Below are 22,092 nucleotides of genomic sequence, written 5' to 3' on the forward strand. Positions count from 1 at the left end.
ATTGAGAGCTGTGGAAGAATGCCATTCATCAGCAACACAGGTGTTCAGCCATCTTCAGAATTGCCTGGTTCAGCAGACTGATGAAACTCTCCAGACATGGAAACAATGCTTGTCATACACTGCTGAATGTTGTTCAAGTGATTGCAGGACTCATCCTTGCTGATTAATCCACCTTTTGACCAACATGATGGCAAAGCTGTGTGGCTCAGTAAAGCTTTTGAAACTTTTAAAAGTATATTTTAATTTATTTGAGTAGCTTAATGAGTTTTATTGTTTGCAATTATGAGAAAGTCAGGATCCAGCATTCAGTTCCAGTTGTTCTATTAGCTCTTAAATCAGATGCTGTTTGGTACAGAGACTCCAAATATTTTTTCTGATATATTTCCAAGTCTGACCTTGTCTCTTCATTCTGGAAAGGAGATACTGTGGTATTTGAAGACTCCAGGATCCCTGCTGCTGGATTCCATGTTCCTCTCTGTTTTGCAGTCGCAATAAAAGCTCTGATTTGATCTTTCTTTTTCATTCCCCTTCGTTCTGTCTAAACTCAGGCCCTTTGTTGAAGCAGATGGCTCAGATGAGTTGTAGGAACAAACTGTCAGATTCAAAACTGGAAGTCATGGAACTGAAAAAGCACTGTGAAAACAACCTGTGTAGGATTTTGAAACTCTATACAGTTTGCAAAGTTGCAGCTACTACAGGTAATGCCAGGATTGTTTTTTGATTTCTCATAGGAGCATTACCTTCAGATGAGAAGTTCCCTGTGAGACAGGATGGATATTAATAAGCTGATACTGGTATATGTGCAGCAGAGTGATGATCATACACCGTGGTCTCCATTAAGCGTTTTGCTTTCTGATGGCAAATGTAATCTTTTTTTCCTTTCAGTCACTTATTTATGTCTTGAAAGATGCAGCTTATTCCACTGATTTCCATTGCTTGCTTCCTTATCAGTTCAATTATCTGTCCTTTCCTTATTCTAAATGTCACTTCTTTTCACACACCAAGGCAGAGGCCTTCGTCCCTGAATATTTCCATGTCCTTCTCAGGCCTTCTTGCAAGCTGGCTCCTACCTTTTCTCAAGGCAGCTCTTATGCCAGAAACGCCTGACCTGGGACTGTGGATCCATTTCCCTGCAGCATTTAAGCAGCGGCAAAAGTTCTGAGAGCTTATCTTCCCTTCTGATCTTATCTCTTGTCCTCCTTGACCCCAGCCTCCCACAAAAGTAGTTCAGTGTTGCTTGTGAGATCAAAGTCATGTTTCTTGAAGACTTCTAGAACATGGTTGTTATCTCCTTTTGCTGCATTTGTCATCATCTCCTTTCATTTCCTAATCTGTCCATCTTGTTCACTCAGTTAGAATTAGGCTAGGCTCTGTATATTTTCCAGCACTCTTTGTTGACTCATCCAGTCCATCAATTCCTCTCCATCTAGAGTCCTTTCAGATCACCTGGCTAACTCTTCTCTTGCCTTTTCTCTTAACGGGAGTACAGCTGTTGTAATTTATCTTACTTTGGATAATTAAGCCTATGTATTTCCACATGTGTGCATGAACGTGCAGGCTTTCAGCACGATGTAATGATGGCTATGAACAGATGGTGAATTTAGTTGCCTGGGTTTGAGAATCTGCTTTTGGGAATGGTCGTTTGATTTGGGCTAAATATCCACAACCTTATACTAAATTATAGAAACAGGAGTGCAAAAAGAAACACTGTATTTTGCCTGCTAGAGATTCGCATCATCAACAGCCTGAGCTCCAGTCGCTGGGGAGGGAGTGGGAGAAGCTCTTTGGAATGTGTTGGTTAGCATATCAAAGTAGAGTAAACACATAGATGATACCCTGCTTCCGATGCTCCAGTTAATAAAGCAACTCCTCTTGTCAGGTTGGATGAAGAGGATTTATTAATCTGCTGTCATCTGAGGAAGCAGTGGTTTGCTGAAAGAGAAGATGTAATGTTAATGGGTTATAAGATGTCATGCTGAACAAAGAGCAGATGGCAAATAAAAAAGGATATTTCTTTTTATCTCCTTTGCTGAGGTCTTAGATCCTAGTATTTTATTGTGAAAAGCAGAAAAATTAGTACTAGGAATAAATTCAAGTGGTTGTTTCATGCATTCCTTTGCTCCAAGACAAGATCAGTGGTCCCTTTGTAGCTCACGATGGATATCTATTCTATGAGGCTAATCACTATGCTTATTTCCATCTTTCCTTGCATTCCTGTGAACAGTGTACCTCTTTTCAGCTGCAGTCATTAAGGTGAATGTTTACATTTGTAATCACAAACCTTTGATGGAACCAAGCCATTGGAAGGGAATGCTGTTTTCAAAGATGCCCATGCCAAACCTGGGGGGACGACGACAAGGGGGTGGTTAGGAAGTGTTCTGAAGGTTGTCTAGTCTTTACTGGCAGAATGCGGCATTGATTGTCTGGTGTGTTTTTGTAGGCCTTTGTTAGGGCCTCTTATAGGCCAAAAAGATGTTAGACTGTGTCAGCTCTCCACCTCATTTAGTTTGGTATCTGAACCAACGTGCTACTAGCAGTGTGAGAGGTTAGGCTTTTCTGCCATGCTCCTGAAGGATTCCTGCCTCCTAGCAGTTTTATTCAGTCTTTTCCTTCAGTCTGAAAGGAGGGTATTTGTGATGCAGGAGTCTGTGAGAAAAAACGTGCAATATATAATACTGGTATGGTTAAAAGTTGAAAGGCCAAAGGCATGTAGGAAAACAGATCTAGGCTTAGTGAACTGACTTCTAGGTGTAAACTGTGTGCTTAAGTAAGTAGAGCAATTTCCTGAGTTCAGAATACGCTTTTGAGTTGCATGTTGTGGATTTAGGGGAGGACGTTTATTCCTGAAGTTGTAAGAATGCTAATCTCTAGGGTTTTTGCCTGGGCAGCCCCTTGAAGAGACTGCTGAAATCAGTGAATTAGCACAGTGTAAATTCAATGCCAGTAGCGTTAGAATAAGGCTCTTGACTTGGTGGGGAGTGTCTGTGTGTGGGCTAATCAGTAAAGGAGCAGAAAAATGACTCATCCTTTGTACTGAGAAAGCCACAAGAGGGTTCCTGGGAAACACAAAAGCCCTGCAGAAACATTGGATGCTAAAGCTCAAAGTTGGCCATGCTGGGGAAGAGGTTCCTCCTGTTCCATTAATTGCTGTCCTGCAGGGTAATTAAACAAGGAGGAACAGATGATAGCAACAGTGCTTCTTTCTGCACTGATTATTTGCAGAATCTTGCCGCCTTTGGAGATCTACTGACATTAAGATGTTTACCTGCACCGAGGCTTTGTTGTCAGAAGTTGTGGCATGGCACAAGTTACAGAAAGAGCGTGTAGACAAACCCCAACTAGATGTGAGCTTATCTGATTGAAAACAGGTGGAGCACATTCCTGCAAGGAGTTCAGCCTACGCTGGAAGAGCCCCCTGGGAAGCTGTGTTGGGCTTCAGGAGTGCCATGGCTTATATTTGGGTGTATCTCCATGTAGCCATTACAAGAAAACTAGGGTGTGTGGTTGAATCTGGCTCTTGCAATTAGTCCTGGTAATTTGAAATGCAACCCAGGGGTTGGTAGAACCAGGGGTGCCATAGCAGTAAGTTCGTTAAAGATTCCCATTATCTGAAAAGTATCCTCTGTGAAAGCTAATGTGCACTTCGTTCATTTGTAGCAACAGGACCTTCTGTTCTGAGGAGTATATTATCAGCTGTAGAAGCATCTGAATTATACCCACAGCTTGCATTATAGATATAAGGGAGAGATGGTATTTGTTAGTCTTTCAGGGTGTATGTATTGAAAATCAAGGTATTCAGAAAGTAACTACGTGTTGTTTAGCTATTTATTTTCCTTACTTGGCTTTTGGGAAAGTGACAGTGTTTTCAGAGTTACCAGGAAAAGATTTTATTGGTTCACTACATGACATCAGTCAGTCTCATAGGGAAGGTTTTTAGCCACAGAGTACTTTGTGTTCTGAGAAAGCATGCTACATCTCTGCAGATCATGCTGGTTTGGAGGCAAGAGGCAGAGTTTTATAGAGGTTGTGCTAAAATTCAAGTTAAGGTGGATTCCCCGAAGTAAGAAGAGGGAGGCTTTTGTGGGGATGAATTTGCAGCAAGTTGTATGAAGTTGTCAGTGCAGACTTCTCTCTCAGACACGCTGAGATTCAGCTTATTTTATGTTTTCTGTTCTCTCTAAGGCTGGAGGCATCCTAATAGAGAGGCCTCTGAAGTGGTAGTTGATTTCTAGCAGTGCCTAGAGATGTTATGTTGCATGGTCCTTGGCATCAGAAACTCTTCTCTAAAATACTTAATAGTGTTGGTTGTTACCTTGTCTTCCTACCTGGCTGTAGCTTCCTCCTGTGCTTTGGATTTTGTAGTTCCTTTACTGGTGATTGGCAGTGACTGCATTGTTTCCAGTGTGGTTTTCATTAAATGCAGTGACAATGAAAGATATTGCAAAGCAAAACAGTTTCCATACATTAATGTTAAATTCTAATGGAAACCATGTTTTTACTGCAGGATTAACAGAAATTGGCATCCAAATGGCTATCAAGCACTACACCAAATTAATCTGTGCCACTAAAATTGCATATCTGGCCTTGAATTAGCACATAAAATGAAGGAACATCTCACGCTGTTAGCTTCTTCTGGATGATACCTGGAAACCAAACTTGGAGCTGGAGGCTCTGTAGGACAGCGATGGTAATAACCTTAAAATCTAGACTCCAAGCTGGAGAGACTCCTTCTATAGATACTGTTGTTTTTCACTTGGATACATCTGCCTTCTTGGGACCTCTGTTTATTCAGCTGTAGAACAGAGAATGTGTTGGAGGCAGCTTGACAGGTTCTTCCTCTGTTGTTTTTTTCATAGGTAGACATCATAGAAAGAAAAAGTATTTTTCATCTTTAAACGTTGCAAGCACTGAAAGATTCCTTTGGTGACTGACTTGATGTGAAAATACAAGCCTCTGTCAAACGTATTATTGCAATAGAACGGAAAGGCAGTGTAAATGATTTGTAGGATTTTCTGATTTTACTCCTGTAGGATGTTAAGAAAGGCTATAGGAGTGTAAGTGATGGCAGTGTGTGAGCTGCACAAAGAGAAGAGTTGTGAGAAGATGAGAAAAACATCAGCTCAACATCAAATTTGTAATGGTGGGGAATGGGGGGTTTGCTCTATGCATATGGATATACAGCGAGTCTTCATCTGTGCCAAGCAGGCTTCAGGACTTCAAGTTTGGCTCTCTTCCCAACAGCAAATATATTGAGAAGAGGAAAGCTAGCCAAGTTTTAATCAAGTAAAAGTTCTGTATCCAGAGGTGGCTGGCAAAAGAAAAGATTAATGTATTAGAAGTGCAATGAAAACAAGACATTAGAGGGTTGAAAGCTGGAGTACCTGGATAAGCCACTTGCTGAGTGAATATTCCACAGATGTCTAAAGGAAGTCCCAGGTGTTCTGAATATGATGAAATGTGAAGCCGTGCTTCAGAACTTGTCTTCTTCAAGCTTTGGCTATCACTGTGGCGAGTATGTAATATTCTAATGCCTAGCTGAGCTGGTAGGATATATGTAATCATTCCCCCTAGAGATACTACTAGCGGAGGGCTTATTAGCTGGCAGAAGGGCCAACAGCTGCAAACTGTTTATACATGACAACTTCTTGGATAAATCTGAGTTTACACAGTTGTCTGTGTCCAAAGGTTTGCTGTAGAAGTGCAGATAGCACTGAGTATTCAAACTGAAGCACAGAAGTTATGGACAGTAATTATGCAATTCCTCATGGGAGACAGGAAAAAACCCTCACAGTAATAGTAAAAATAGTAATTGGCTTTCCTTTCCTCTCCCACTGATGCACCTGCTTGACCTTTTTTAATATTAAAAATAGATTTTTGATAACTGCTGCCAGTCAGTGGTATATTTGGAAATATATGGTCCCTAAGAGAGCCACTGCTTATATATTTGCATGAACACACTGTAAGTTTAATAAATCAGTTCAACCTTCCTACTTTTTTTTCCCTTTTTTTTATTACTTTGAAACAAAATATGTATTTCAAAACATTTGAGGCAAACATAATGCTGTAACAGTTTGTTATAGCCAGCTTGTGACAGAATTACTCTTATTAATAAGCTCTCGTTTTATAAGCTGGATTTCTTACTGAGATCAGCTTCAGCAAAGTTTTCTGCCATCTGCCATTCTAGAAGTTTCTTACCCCAGTACATTTCTGTTCCTCTGTTGTCTGATCACTAGGCTTCGTGCAACAAATATCTTTAATATTTGTTATAATAAACCCAATTTAGATGTCTAGATTTTGAAATTGTTCATTGCAGATATTAGAAATTGGCTGCTCAGGACACTGAAACCAGCTAATAAAAATGGGGTGGTTAAGAGTCTGTAACTGAGCCACAGTTTACTTCTTTTTCAGCCACTGATGAATGTACAAATCCAAGTTACTTTTCCACCACTGAGCAGTGAGATTTTTAGCACAACACGGTGTTTCTGCCAGTCAATTTCAGTGGGGATTACAACAGCTAAACAGGGACTTGAAAAGAATCATTGCTTGAAGCCTCCGTGGCGTATTTGAAATTTTAACTGATATTTAACCACTGTTAATATATTGCCTGTACTCTTAATTTGCTACACTGCATATCCTAAGCATGGAAACATTACTTCCTTTCATTTCCAAGTGCCATGAAACATGGAATAAGTCTGATTTTTTTGAAGTTTATCAGAAAGTACCGTGAATCATTTTGAATTAAATTGGCTTGTCTGAGTGACCACTGAGCTTGATGTGCAATATTGCTTTGTTACTCCTCAGTTATATTCATGCATGGTTAAATACAGTTGAGTGGCATATTGGCAGCGGTTAAATGGAAGATGATGATAGAATCAGGATTAGTAAGAGAAACAGCACTGTCAGTCAGAATCCTGCTGTGGTTGGGACTAGAAGATATAAATCAGGAGAAATATCTACTTCCCTTTCAGAATCAACTAGGAATGTTTTGTGATCTTCAAAAGAAAGAGGAGGTATGTTCATAGCTCAAGGTGCACTGCAGGCACCAACAGCTGAGGTTCTGTGACCAGGTCATTGGTTTATCAGGTGCTGGGAGTGAGGTTGCAATTTCTTTGACAAGGTAACCTATTACTCCCTGAGTGATTCCTTGACGTCCTTAGAACTCATGTGAGAGCAAGTCCAGCCTTCTGTGATGATTGATGTTTAAGAAATTAAAGCTTGATGTTATTTTTTGCATCTTGTATGAATGTGGCCTTCCACAGTTACCAGTTTTAATATAAGCAAACATTAATGCCTAATTTTTGTGTTGCCTTCACTCTTTACTGCCAATGCTGAACTAAGAGACTATTGCCCATCTTTTCTTTCTGTCCAGAATTCCCCTAGCAATAAATATTCCTGTCCACATTGTTGTTAAAACTCATAAAAACAGAACTGGAGTTCTTCCAGACACAAAGTTTTACACTGTTTGCACCTTGACAAATACAACGTTTTCAGCTCCAACAGAAAAAAAGAAATGAGCTCATGTCTGCATTGCACTAAAGGCAGATAAGTCCTACCTACCCCACTGTAAGAACAGGAAATGCATCTTGTTTTCTGTTTAATATAAGCAAATGGATTTCCTTTGAAAAAAGGCATTTGTGAAAGGTCTTCATGCTTCCCTTTCTGCAGGGTGGCAGAAGGATGTGAGGTAGCAGAATGAACTCAGCACACCAGTTAGAAATCTTGTTTTCTACGTATACTTGTTGTGTCTGTGTGCCTTCTGAAGTGTGGCTGTTTACCAGTTGAGGTATAGAAGCATCCTTAGGCTCTTTTTCTGTCTCTGATCCTTATACAAAACTTCCTGTGACTTCACTCTGGTTTTTAGGTGGCAGATGGAACAAGAGTTCATCAACAGATTACCTGTGATGCAATTACTACATTTTCAAGAAGTACAGTGATGGTTGCTGCAGGGAATTGTCTGGATGCAGGAAAGGCATATGGAAATTATTGCTTTTCCACACTAGAAGTCTCATACTGTCACTTCTAAATTCCTTTTTGACTTGAACCTGCAAGTGCTTCTGGTGCCCGCACAAACAGGCCCAGAAAAAAACTGCACAGCTGTCTGCAGGATGAATTTCTCTAAGTGATGGAAGACTTTTGCAGTCTATGTTGACTTTCTGACTTGCTAGCTTTTCTGAGTTTGCTATTCTTATTTTGTGTGGGTATGAAAATAAGGGAGATTGTAACATCCTTTCAGGAGTCTCAACTTGCATGATTTTATTCCTTCTCATCAATATTAGTCTGAAAATCGGGGCAACTCCATTTAACTAGTTGTTAAAGCTACCTGACTGTATCTGTATTCCAGTGTGGTAGTAGCAGACGTTTATAGATAAGCTGCAGTGAATTTTTGAGTCTGCATGGGCAGTGAAATAATGAGAGTGACTGCTTAACTTGAGTTGTTACGTGTCTAATAAAACACTGAACCAACTTCTCACTACTACAATGGACGAAGTAGGTGATTTTGTGAGAAAGCTACTTAATATTTTTCCATGTTGAGTGCATATTTTCATCATTTTTGCTGAATTACTGCTGTGTGTTTCAAGTGCATGAGTTGTTTCACCAACTCTGATGGTATGTTTGCTCTATTTCTGTTGCAGGAATTGCTTACCTGGGAGGTGTCTGCAGTGCCAAGAGAAAATGTGTTCTTGCTGAAGACAATGGTCTCAATCTAGCATTTACAATTGCACATGAACTTGGGCACAAGTAAGAATTTGTATTTCAATTTCTTTCTTTACTGATGCTACTGTAAGCTACTTGCATTTAAAAGCTCACAAATGAAGTTTCTTGTGTGACATGCTCATTATGATTTTATAAATCTGGTAGACTGATACTTAATTTTAGAAGACTTGTGTAAGTACTTCTTTGGCACACATAAAACTTCCTGTTAGATACTCCCCTGTTCTCCACTATACAGTATGATTTTTAACATCTTGAAGAGGCCTCATTCTCCTGAATGATTGATGGTAATGGTTAGGGATGAATTCTGCAAATTATGCTCTAGAATAGGTCCAGGAAAACAACATCAGTCTTATCATCTTTGAAGCTGCAAATTTTTCTTTGAAGTTCAGGTAACTGACAAGATTTTCAGTAATACTTTGGTAACAGTTTGACCTCTGCAAGTGAAATAACGTGTAGATACTGAATTGTAAACATCAGCATTTTGGAAATACTATTAAGCATAATTATTTGATCAACAGAAATAAATTGTATAACTTGATTTATCAGCCAATTACAGCTGATCAGCACACTTTCACTGGAGGGAAAAAAACAAAGCAAAGGGTACGATAATTCCCATGAGATTACCAGGTCCTTTCTGCAGGTGCCCTTGAAGACCTTAAAGCTGCCTGTATATATTCCATGGACAGAATAAAACAAACTGACTGGAAGAGTCATTTACTACATAGTCTTAGTGCAGTTAATGAGTTAACCCAAAGGTCACCATTCACATTCACTGCTTTCCAAGCTGAATGTAATGTGCACTTACTCATAATACTTACGAACTTTTTTCCCTTTCCATCGACATCACTGTGGTTGCACTGTGTCACAGTTAGACTGTGTAATTGATGTATAGAATTAGACCAGGAACGCATTTATACAGAGTAAGGTCTGTGCTATGGCATTTTCAACTACTCTTTTTTCAGTGTCTCTGGATGGAAGGCAGAAAATCCTACTGTTGTTTCTCTAGTATGAAGCTATGCAGAAATTTTGTCTGCACCCTTCTGGACGCATGCTGTTAATGTGTCTACTGTATCTTCCTTTCCTGCAGAAACAAATAATTGACAGCTAAATCACAGCCAATGTGTGAAGTTCAGATCCTGCTCAGTCTCACTGCATGGCAAACAATTATTTTACAGCAGTGTGTTTCTGAGTTGCGTGGAGGATATCTATGTTACTACCAGAACTGACAAGATGAAAATGAATCGCCTGTTCACCATTCAGTGACACCAAAGGTAGCTGAGCCAAACCAAAGATGGTTTCAGCAGAAATGAAGGATTTGGTTTTATTTGAACGGTGTGCCAAGATGTTAAACTGAGCCTAAGTTTAATAATGAATTAACCTGTGGGTAGTGTTTAGGGAAATTCAGCACTCATCTTTGGACGGGCCAAGACTAGGAGGGAAAAAAAATACTTGGGCTGCAGAAAATCCAGCTGTGTAAAAGGCTGAGGTTGCTCTGCCATGGCATTTGCCAAATTTCCCAGAAGAGCTGTCAAGCTGTTTTCCAATAATGCCTTGCAAAAAATTCACAACACAAATAAGGGATGTAATGCTTTTGGATACAACTCTCCATCTGTGAACTAAGTAGCAAACTCTATTTTCTTTTCTGAGTTACCACTCTTGGTGGTAAGGCCTTTCTCTTTTGTTTTTCTTTTTTTATTTTCTCCATCATGGAAAGCTATTTCAGATGGTGCATATGAGATGTCTGAAAAAAGAGGTTAGCAGAGCATGATGTGGGCTGGAGGATTCAGACAAGTGAGTTCTCTCCTGTGCAGAGAATCATTGGCTTCAGCAGAGTTATAGATGCTGCTGTGGGAGGAGATGGAAAGGTTAAATAAAGGTTGCAGGTGAAGAGGGACAAGCGGCTGAAGTGATTGCATTTTGGAACAAAACTGCATCATGGGCCCCTTTACTGAGATAAAAGAGACTAGAACAGGCTCAGGCAAGAGAAGTTAGGAAGGCTGTGGGGTGCTGGAGGAACTTAGAGAGGCCTTCTGCCTACTCTTCTCTCAGTTAAGCCCATCCATGTGCATGCTAATCAAATCATGATTCATGTCAAAGGAAAAAAAAAATGCTGTCTTGCTGTCTGTCTCTCATCGCTCTCTGAGCATGAAGATCACCCCACTGTGCTGTCATCTACCATTGGCCTGGATAGTTATTTCAGATAGATCAGCTTACTGGTGCCTTTCTAGCCTTGAAGTCAATCTTTTCATTGATCTTACTAAGTTTCAGGCCTCTCCTTTTTCTCTTGGTTTTGAACTGTAACAGGGTGCTCTGAGGAATCCTGTTTCAGCAAGTCTTGTGCAAATATGAAGATTGTTTGCTGACTTTACCTTCGAAGTGGTAGAAGCATTTAAAGTGATTTTGAGATGTAAGGAAACTCATTGCAGAGATAGAGAAGCTGAGATCAGCTTCAATTTTAAAAAGAAAAATCAAGGAAAAGTAAATGCAGTTTTTAAAAAAAATTTTATTTAAAAAAAAAAAAATCCAACCAAACCTACATCCACGTGGGCAAAAATACAAGTTTTGGAGACCCATAATTGTGAGATTTATTGAGGGCTGATTTCTTTAGGGGTATTGAAGAGCTAAGATTTATTACTTTTTGCCCTAAGACTAACAAGTGTCCATGGAGATCAGAAGCTCAATTTGGCATTCACAGATTGTTTCTGATGTAGACTTTGGAAAAAGTGAATAGATTACTAATTGATGCATCAAGTTCCTAACCTACCACTAATGTCACTTGGACTCTCTGCAACAACACTGTTACAGACAGCTGCACTGAAAACATGGAGACGTTATTAAATAGGTCAGTCAGGATGTTGTTTATGTGTCCTATAGAAATTCATCTTCAGGCTTATCCTGTAGATGTCTGTTGCTTGATGTTGGGATGAGTGGCATAACTTTTGCCTGTTGTTTTTACGTCCCTAAATCTGAAGTGAGAGTTTTGTTCACAAAAGGAGCAGCCATTTGTAATCAGATACAGTTCTCCTTACAAAGAGCCTAGGAGGAGAAATTTTCTATTATGAGACCACAGCAGACAGGGTAAAGAGTTCTGAATATATGACGAGGCTACAAATCATGATTTTTTTGCATATATGACAGGACCCTCAGCAAGCATTGTTCCTTCATTCAGCATTGTCAGTAGTGGATGTTTTTTGAAGTAACACACTTTAATGTAACCACAGTTAGTTGGTTTTTATCCAGTTATTGCTGTGTGGAGTGCTGTGTTCTGAGCTACACAAAAGATGGTAATCATAGTGGCCCCTGAAGTTTCAAAAACTTCAATTCCAAGGTTTCCAAATTAGAAACAGCTTAATTTCTTGAAAACTTTCTTACTCTTCTCTTTCCTTAGACTAGTTGGGCAGCTAGATCGAGTTTAAAAATGCCCTACTGGATCCAGGGAGATCCTGAATAGTGCCTCTCTCATCCCCCGTGAAGTTAATCTGAGATTTATACCCCAAGGACCACCCTGAATGACTGTGGCATTTAGAAAAATAGTGCCGTTTTCACCTCCCTGGTTCTTTTTGGCCCTACAGCAGTGACATTGTTACCATTTTCAAGACATCCTTCAAAGAAAAAGGCAAATAAGTTTGTTTTTGTTTTCCCCAACAAAAAACTGGGCTTCATCCTTGTATCTGTTATCCTAAATGAAGTGGGTGGGCTGTAGCCAGTTGATTTTCAGGACAATACCAGCTTTGTTGCCATTCTTGCTTTTTTTTTGTTGTTGGATTTTTTATTATTTTTTTTTATTTCAACAGCCTTGGCTTTCCTGTAGTGGGCTGGAGGGAGACTTGGGTGGGGAGAGAAGATTCCCATTCATGAGCTAGAGGAACCTGGCACTGCCTAGATGGTAAGAGCACAGCCAGAGATGGTATGGCTGGAAGCCATGCTGTGTCAGATGCCCTTAAGAAAGTGAATCAAAATCAATTAACAATAAGCAAGATGCAGTCTGTTGCCAGCAGGCTGAAACTGCACGGCCTCAGACTTGAAGCTGAAACAGATGAGGACAAAAATGAGTCCAAAGGTTAAAAAAAAAAAAGAAAAAAAGAAAGAAAAATGCCTCTAGTACACAAATCTAAGAGCTCTGGATTTGGAATCAGCAAAGAGAAGAATTTAGAACCATCAGGTTTCTGACTGTAACAATGATTTGCTTTAGATGTAATGATTGATCCATTTTGGTTAACATGACTTTAAGGTGTGTCATTATTTGCTGCATAATTAAGCATGGCTTTTGCGGTGTGTTTCAAAGAATAATGGTGCTGCTGGTAAGGGTAGAATGGTCTCTGGATGTTTCCTCTATGGCCTGATATCTATGCTAATAATCTTATTAAAAATCTTGCTGTTCCGGTGCAGCACCCAGCAGGGAGATTCTGCCATGGAAATGGCTGTAAGGCAGAACAGGAAAATATTGTAGGCTGAGCGTGTCTTCAGCTGAAGCAAAGCACATACAGAAAAAAGTCCTGTGACAACTTGCAATGCCAAGTCCGGGTCAGCATGGTGCAGGTGTAGAAGCATACTTCCTAAGAACCAAACAGGAAATTAACATCTTCCCTCCAGTGCATAAAGATTTCATCATAATGCATTTTTGAATTGAAAAGTTTCATATGGATGCTCAAGACCTCCAGAGTAGTATTTCAGCATGTAGTCCAAGACTCTAGTTGCCAACAGGCATATCTTACTCCTGTCCATGTATGTTCTACCACATAGAGACCTAGCAAAGAGGTGCTGATCTCATTGCTCTGTAGCTTAGTGCCATTTACTTGATGGCTCAGGGATGGTGGCTGTTTGATGGCTGCCTTGTGGCTGTGTATGTCTCTCTGATGGTATTGCTGGTGGCTTGAGTGTAGATTCTGTCTTGTGGGAGCAGTGGTGCAATTCCTTCTGTGCCTTTATAAAAGTCATTGTGGCTGCTTTGACCATGCTGCAGAAGACAATGTGCTGGAACTCGTGTCTGCCTTCGTAGGGGTTGGAAATCAAGGTCAGTTGGATCCTGTGGGGGACCAGAAATTGATGATGTGATCCCATGCAAGCTTTATTCTGACAAGCTCAGGTACTAGTAACTGTGTTGTTGCACCAAGACTTCCTAAGTAGCTGCACAGTTTCTTTCAGACAGTTAGTGTCTCAACTAAATTCTGCTAGTGCCAGCACACTCCATTTTAATCTCACTGGAGTACTGCTGTTCCAGTACACTGCAGCCCTGGGATTCTTGGGAGTGACTGACTGCTGTGTAGACATACCCTGAGGCTGGCCAAAAATGCTGGCAGCAGTCTGTACCCACCCTGGAGTTGCTAATTTTATTTTCTGCCATTCGTGTTGTAAATCAGTTGTGGAATGTCCCTCTGTTCCCATGCTCCCTTATTCCCCTCCTCCCAGGTTTCATTCTTCTTCTACAGATAATTACAAGCACATTTTCACAGTTAAACTGCTCCTCTGCACAGCTCCACGCAGACATAATGAAACACTGTCTAATTCATAATGTATCTTTATACATCAAAATTAGCATGATCAAGCCTAAATAACTATTTCATAACACACTGATTTTGAAAGATAAGTAGATGCAACCCAAATTGTCAGTGGATGCTTATTCCACTTCAGTAACACACTGTGACCGAAAGAAAATTATTGTACACCTAAGCTTAATATTACTAGTTTGATGACAGTTTTCTGAAAACTGCATCCTGAGTTTGTCACAAGGAAGCAGAGATCAAAGGCAGATACAGATCTAAACACATGTAAATAAATAACAATAGATCAGTGGAAACTTCTGCAGGTATGGGTGGTTTGACTTGAGACGTTGAGAAACAGGTCGAGGTGGAGCACCAGTAAACAGACCATGTGTCTGTGCCTACCATAAGTTATCTTAGTTTGTATATCTTCTGTCATACTGAATTCCAGAAGTGGAACATTGCTGCTGTTAACTTTGGCTGGGCAAGTTGTTTTAGTAAGATCAGAATCATACGTGTGTCCTCGTGGATGATCAGTTTGAGTGCAGGGCTAAAGGTGTGAAGTTATTTGGTAGAAGCTGAGTAGAATTTGAAGCAGGCAGAAATTCTGGGGAAATCAGAGAAAAATACAACTGTGAAGGAGAAATGGAGGGGTTTGATCACAGAATCACAGAATTGTAGGAGTTGGAAGGGACCTCCAGAGATCATCGTGTCCAACCCCCCTGCCAAAGCAGGTTCCCCACAGCAGGAATCATGTGCTAGCCTCTGGATCATATGATTGGTTTTGTTTAAGTTGTGTATAAAACTGCAAGGTATTTGCAGCTGTAATGAATAAACCTGATAATCCTAGCGTAGTGGTGAGGTGCCTTCCATCTGTCACGTGTGTATTTTCTCATTCTTGTTGTCTTCTGAGTTTGATTGTCTGTTTATAGTATTGGAGTAAACCACATTGGAACTGTGCATGGGAACATCTACCTCCAATTGCTTCGTGGATGCTTGTGGCAAGCATTTGTGTGGTTTTGGGCAAGGATTTCTATGGTTTTACTCTATGCTTTGTGAAAGATGTCTGTGCAGTGAAGCAATGTTCTGTCACAGACCCACTAATTTCTTTGTTTTTGAGCATCTTGTACAGCTTTACTTATCCTAATAAAACTGTGCCAAACAAGCAAACAACAGTTATTTAGAAACTCTCAGACAACACAGTTTCATTTTATCAACAGCTTTGTGGCTTTGCCAGCTATGTCTTTCTTTTTGAAGGGTAATTCTGCTGAGTAAGCCAAGGCCATGTATAATAGCTGGGCTATAACGATTTGGCAAATCCTTTATATGCTTCCTGCTACTGGGATTCTGGTTTCATACTTTACTGGCTTTGCTGGCAACAGCCGTGTGGCCCCAGTGACCCAAAGCATAGGAACAGCACAAGCCCCCATTGTATGACCTCCACAGTACACAGAAACACAGGAATTATTGGGTTTGCAAGTGCCATTTACCAAATAATCATTTGTTCTTAAACAAGGGCAGCAATCTAGCTGAAGTATTTACTTTTCCACTAGCAGCTGAGTTCCAATAGCTTGAAACCCAGGCTGTCTGCCTGGCCTGCTGAGTTCGACAGGTTCCAGGTGAAAATGACTGCATTTCTGTGGAAGATGATAAATCTCAGACTGTCATTGGAAAAGCCTTCTGTCGTAACTCAGCAGCAGCAATGCCAATGGAAATGATGTTGCTTCTAAAAATGTGGTTCCCTTTACCATTATGTCAGTGGAAGGCAGCACGGTAGTGGAACAAGGTTGGCTGCCTCTTTGACTGCAGTTGTGTTGTAGAATAAAATTCATCAAGAAGTTGTTACTGGACAAACAAAATAAACAGGACTCGTTTGTTCCCAGTGACTGCTTTCCATTTCTAAGTCCTCCTAAGGTGCTGACAGGGAGTTCTGTCATGTATATCGTTGCTTGAACCCCATTTTCTAGAAGAGAAGCCCTGAAGTTCTCTCAGATTTTTTGCTTTTGTTCTTGTTTGCTCTGATCTGTGTAATGGTTTGTTCTCCCTGAATTTTCTTGGTTTGAAAAGTTTCCTTCCTTTCTGATTAGTTTAGTATGTTGAGCTTTTTAGTAATGAGAGTTTTTTATCTACCTTCCTTCTCTCCTCCAAATTCTACCACAATGCTTATTTTGCATGGCAGATCTTACCTGTGTGTGGCACAGTTTGACATTGCAGAAATTTCTGATGTCCAGTCTCTAGCAGCTGGTGCTCACCTGCCCATGAGAATCCAGAATCTGCCTGTCTTTTCCACCTGCTGCCAGCTTGCTGTTTACCAGCACCATTATGAAGATCACTGGTAAAATGGCAAACTTCCAATATATATATTTTTAATATTCATTTTAATTATGAACATTAAAACTAGGGAGTATAAGGAAATGCTTTGTACAAATAGTTGGCTTCCTGCTTTGGGTAGTCTTCAGACTTCAGAAAAAGAGGAAAAAGCACAGCCTCCTTCCTTCCTCTCAAAAGCACCTTTCAATGCATAAATCCCATCCTAACACTTTCTTTATCTGAATTAGAACTGCTTGCAGCTTGACGTGTGGTAGAATTAGTTCAGGAAGACAGAACTCTTGTCTAGCATCCATTGTGATCGTTGCACACTGTGATCATTGCTGTTTGACTTCTGCTAAAAATGCAGATTGCCTGCATTGAGTAGCTCTGAACAAGCATGTGGAAAACTTGGTTTTCCCACAGGAGCATTATAATAGTTACTTCTACTTTTCTGCTCATGTGCACAAGTGTCAACTCCCATCTATTCATTTTTAAGTGTCATCTTCTCCACTGAGTATATGTATGTATATGTATTTTATGTCTTACTGTGTCTGTTGATATTTTCTTTTTATTCCCTTATTGCTGCAGTACACATTTGGAGGTTTATTCTGAAAACTGTACAGTATTTTAAACCTTACCAGTTTGTAAAATGCATTACTGTGTGCACCTTCTCTGGATTATATGAGCAGGCTCCTGTAAGAAGGGTTTTATGTTTCTCTGTAATTTGTTTTCAAATTAACACATTCAAGCCAAGGTCATTCAGAGCAATAATATCTCCTGTCAAGTTGCCTTTTTTACCTTTCTTCACGTGATGTTCTTTTACAATATGAAAGCAGTCTTGGCTTCATGTTCCTTGAGGTTGCCACCAAGCATCTCCAGTACCCAAAGAATTCCAGTTCAGTACTGCTCTGAACGTATCACTTCAAAAGAGCTTTGATACCAAGCTGTAATTTGCAGTGTTCTTGTTTGATATCAAGTCTCCCCTCTGATGGAACAAGTGAGACAAGTAACATAGTGTTCTGAACTGTTAAGTCATTTAACAGCCAAGGCCGGATGATGCAATGATTATGGCTTTTTTTTTCCCCCTGAAGCACCATCATGAAAATCCCAAGAGTTGAGGAAGCTTGTACATAAGGGGAGCATTATTAGAAACAAAATTTCTGGTAGGGGTAGAAGCATGCCCGTGTTGGTGGGAATGGCTGTGACAAGGATACAACTGAAAAATAAAATATCCTTGCAGCAGGTGCCTTCAACAGAAGGGTTTTGGCTCTTGCAAAATGATCCATTGTTGGGTTATAACTGGAACTAGCAGAATTGGGTCACAAGTTCCCTGTGCAACATTTTTTTCTGGAAAGATTTCCTTTTTTTCATTCTTGGAAGCAAAAGAGAACACGTGGGTTTGTTACTGTCCCCTGCGTTCACCTGACTTGTTGGTGACTTAGTGTGAGATATCACATCGTATCATTTTTTTGCACTAGGTCTGCAACTCCACAATGATTGGCAACCTACATCAAAAGAAAGAATAAAAGAAAGAGGCTGAAAAATACTTCTTCCCTGTGAACAGGGTTGCTACTGTTCTGGAAGCATGTATCCTCTGGCTTCTCTGGGGACTTTTGAAGAGTTGGTGCTGGTAGAATTACGCACATTACAGTTACTTCATGCCTCTGTCTTTTGAAGTTTGCCATCTCCTCATTCCCACCTTCATGAATGCAGAATTCATCTCCAAGCCTGGGGAAGACAGCCAGCATTCCTGATTCCACAGGAACAGTGTGTTCCTCAGGCTGCCTTTTCCCCATTGCTCAGTAGTGGGTGGCTTCCTGGTGGGGTAGTGTGGGACATCTGTGGTTACTCGTGTTGCACATATTTAACAAATATGCTCAGTGTTTCTCCTTTCTCTGGAGATTTTTCTTTTAAGAGCGTCTTATGTTGCATCTCTTGGTTCAGGTTTTATTCTCAGTAATTAGTGTAGTTGACTGGAGGCTTTCGCTGTTTTCTTTGAAGTTTCAGGGAAGCGCACTCAGGTGATTACTTGCAGCTTACTTCTTAGGTTGGTAACATCTTGAAGGACAAAGCTGTCAGCTGTTCTCACTGAGCTCTTGTCTGTATTCCGTAGCACATGAACAAGTCTCCCACCCATCTGTATCAGGGTTTTGTCTTTTTCACACCCTACGATTCATATTTACTTTTCATCTGTTGAGGAAATGCAAGTCACATTTTGTGGGGTTTTGTTCTCACCCACTTCCTGGCAGTGCTGAAAGCAAGCAGCTTGTTATGTTTCAGCATGTTACTGCTGTGATGCACCAGGGTGTTCTCTGCATACAAGGAGCTGCAGATGGAGTGCAGAAGCTTTTGCTTACCATAAGAAAAAAAAAAAAGAGAAATGTGCAGTTTTTCTCTGCCCACTGCTGTGTTTTTTTTCATACATGGTGCTCCTTTCTGAAACCAGACTGAAGAAAGTGAGAGAGAGAGAAGGAAAGAGAGAAAGAGAGAAAGAAAGCGTACATTTTTCATGCCCAAGAGGTGGGTCAAATCTTGTGGAGGCCAAGGGAATGGCTGAATATACACATTTTTCATGGAGATGTTACACTTTGACCCTCAGATAATTTTATTCCTGCTTTAGGCTCACAGCTCAGCAGTGATCATGGCAAGTAGCTGGAGAGAAGCTTTATTATTCAGCCTTTCTAGACAGCAGTCACTTTGATGTATGGTATGAGTAGTTTTTGTATAGCGTTCACCCCTTCAACAGTCTTCAGACTGTTATAACAGTCCGTGACTCTTAGTGGTGCTGCTGTTGTCTCTGTGCATTGTTGGCAAGGAAAAGAAGTAGAAATGCAGATCATATGGTTCAGTGACTGCTGTGAAGATGGGGTGGGTCTCTGGGGATGCAGAGGGTGTAGAAATGTACATGCTGTAAGATGATGATGGTGAGGCTCATAGTGCCAAAAAGAAAGGCTGGGTAGGAAATCTCTGTGAACTGTCATGAGCTCATAAAAGACTGTGAAACTGTTACTGTAAGTGTGGTGAGCTCCTGATCCTCTTTGGAGGATGTAAGGGCAGAGAAGGAGCACATTTAGCCCTGGGCAGTCATTGCTGTATGATGCTGGACAGTATTCCTATGATTGGATTCATTGCATAAGCCTTTCCTATGTGTTCATTGCTTGTGCTCAGCTGTGTTCCTTTCTACATTAACATGATCAAACTATTTGAGTCTATATGTAGTAGAGGAGAGGACTGCTGAAGTCTTTACATGCTCACCCCCTCGTGACTGCAAGTTACACCTCGCTTTGTGGCTTAACAGATCTTCCTTTAAAGAGATGAGATTCTGAACAGGTCAGGACCCCACCTGTGCTCTGAGAGATTGTACTGGTACTGAACTGTTAACTCTGCTACATAATCACATTCCTTTCTGCGTCTAAGTCATACTGCTGACAGCTCTCGCAACAGGTTGGCAGCTCTCACATTTAGAGATTTGGTTTAGGTGTTATGTTGAACTCCTTAGTGGATGTTAAGATGAGAAAGAAGTGCTGTTTTGAGATAATTCTGTCTTTTCAATATGAAGTTTCCACCAAGTTTATTTGTGCACGTATTGATCAAATTCAGCTTTTCCTAGGACTTTGTGTTTGCTGGAGCACTCCCTTTTCTGCTACCTTGTATACTACCCACTGTTGATTATTCTTACCAGAAACACTGAATCATTGCTATGTCAGGACTGCATCCCACAAATCAGATGTGACAGAGGAAGATCATTGTGATGGTGAGTGTTCAGTTGTGTTGCAACTGGAGACTTTCATCTTACCAAAAGCCTTGGAATATCTCAAGTACTGCCTGTTCTGCTGAGAAGCAGCCCCTCTGCAGAACAGGCACCAAGGAATCTCAAGAGAGAAACTTGATGTCTATTGGAAAACGTAGTTAATAGTGTAGACCAGTATGTTATTGCTGGAGAAGTAATCATAAGGTGATTCATCTTCATGGCTCTGGTCTAACTTCCATCAAACCAACTCGAAGGACTGCCACTGATGTCAGAGGGGTTAGGCCAGCTCAGTTACCGGTATCCAGGACCACTGGGGGCAGCAGGCTTTCAGATGAAGTGCTTAGGTGAGAACAGTGCTGTGGGCCTGTGTCTGCCGTGTTAGTCTCTAGTGTGTGCTGCATGACCTTTGCTTCACAAGCCCATAATTGCTGCCTTACAGATTCTATGGCAGAAGAAATAATTATTGTTAAATCAAAACCATATCATATAGGGCTGGATCTGTCATGCAGCTGAATAAACCACAGCTTTCCACACTGCTATTCACCGTAGACATTCAAGTGTTCTCACTTGCTGTCACTGACTTCTTGTTTATTTGATGAGCAGATAACTATAGAAAATGTCTGGTTACTTCATCATTAGAGAGTGAATAACCTTGCTTATGACTGTAAGAGTCTGTTAGTCATGACTCCCTTAAAATGTTGTCTCTTCTGATAAGTAAAGCAATAGCACCCATCCTCATGTGGATAACATTATGTACATAATAAATGTCTTTGATTACTTTAAATGCTTTAAGTAGAGTTGTCTTCCCCTCTTCATCTCAGCTCACCAGAGTACCTCTGAAATAGTTGAGTTATATTTAAATAACTGTGTTTATGTCTTTGAAAAGCACAAGGTGAAATAGCCTGTTTTCCATTAAGCCAACGGACCTGGTGACCTCTGTTTGTGTAAGAAGGTTATGCAAGCTATTTCAGTGACTCTTTCCCAGCACAGCTCACCCCAGCGTGTTTCCCCAGCATTTGTTAGTTTGTCCTCCATCCAAGCCTCACTTGGACTCCCTTCTGACTCCTCTGGCTGTCTTTGCATCTCTTCATTTACTTCACAGATGCATCACCTTCCTAGGTCAATCTTACTTTAAACTTCCTGTCCTCATTTTGCATTGCACCTCCTATTATAATTTCAGCTCTAATGAGCAACTGTGCCTCCGTTATGCCTCACTTCTGCCTGTTATTCTCAACTGGTTGGAAGCCTCGTAACTTGCAAGATATCAGCATTTTATATTGAAATGTTAAACATGTTGAACCAGTTCAGAAGTAGGCATCTTTCCAGTGACACAGCTTCAATTTCAAACGTTAATAAAAATTCCTAACATTGAACTCGATTTGGGACTGGACGACTCACAGGCTTGATTATGTGATATACTGTCTCCCACTTCTAAGTTGTTGGTTCAAATCCAGCCCAAGTCAGTAGCTGCTGAGAACTGTTGACATACATTCTCTGCTTAGTGATCTACGTTGATTTGTGTTTAATATTCATGCTTAACGTTCTCATGCACCTTGTATAACCTTCCATGTCAGCATCTTCCTTTGTAGCTGAAATTGGATGCAGAATAGAGATAAAATTCCCATCTCAACAATTCATGAAGACCCAATAGGAGGCGGGAAGTGGGAGGAATTTTGTCCTCTATATGGATAAAAGTGGGACTTGTGCCCAAGGCATGTAAATAGCAGGCTTTCCATTTGGTATTTTCATCCTGCCTACACTGAAATGCCAGAGCAAGTTAAGTTACAGTTTTCCTCTTTCCCGTTCACACTGAGTGAGGATGCTGTTATGTTTGCC

General features: G+C 40.6%; 1 protein-coding gene across 1 annotated transcript in view; it reads left to right on the top strand.

The window, feature by feature from the left end:
• ADAMTS17 (ADAM metallopeptidase with thrombospondin type 1 motif 17) overlaps positions 1 to 22,092 on the top strand; it is a 166,633-nt gene that overhangs the window by 53,752 nt on the left and 90,789 nt on the right. The window contains exon 9 of the mRNA XM_042824518.1: positions 8,634 to 8,739. Coding sequence (XP_042680452.1) covers positions 8,634 to 8,739 — 106 coding nt within the window. The remainder of the gene's footprint in view (positions 1 to 8,633; positions 8,740 to 22,092) is intronic.

Source organism: Centrocercus urophasianus, unplaced genomic scaffold, assembly GCF_019232065.1.
Source record: "Centrocercus urophasianus isolate 14NV4802_14NV808 unplaced genomic scaffold, USGS_Curo_1.0 seq_23, whole genome shotgun sequence".
Classification (NCBI taxonomy): domain Eukaryota; kingdom Metazoa; phylum Chordata; class Aves; order Galliformes; family Phasianidae; genus Centrocercus; species Centrocercus urophasianus.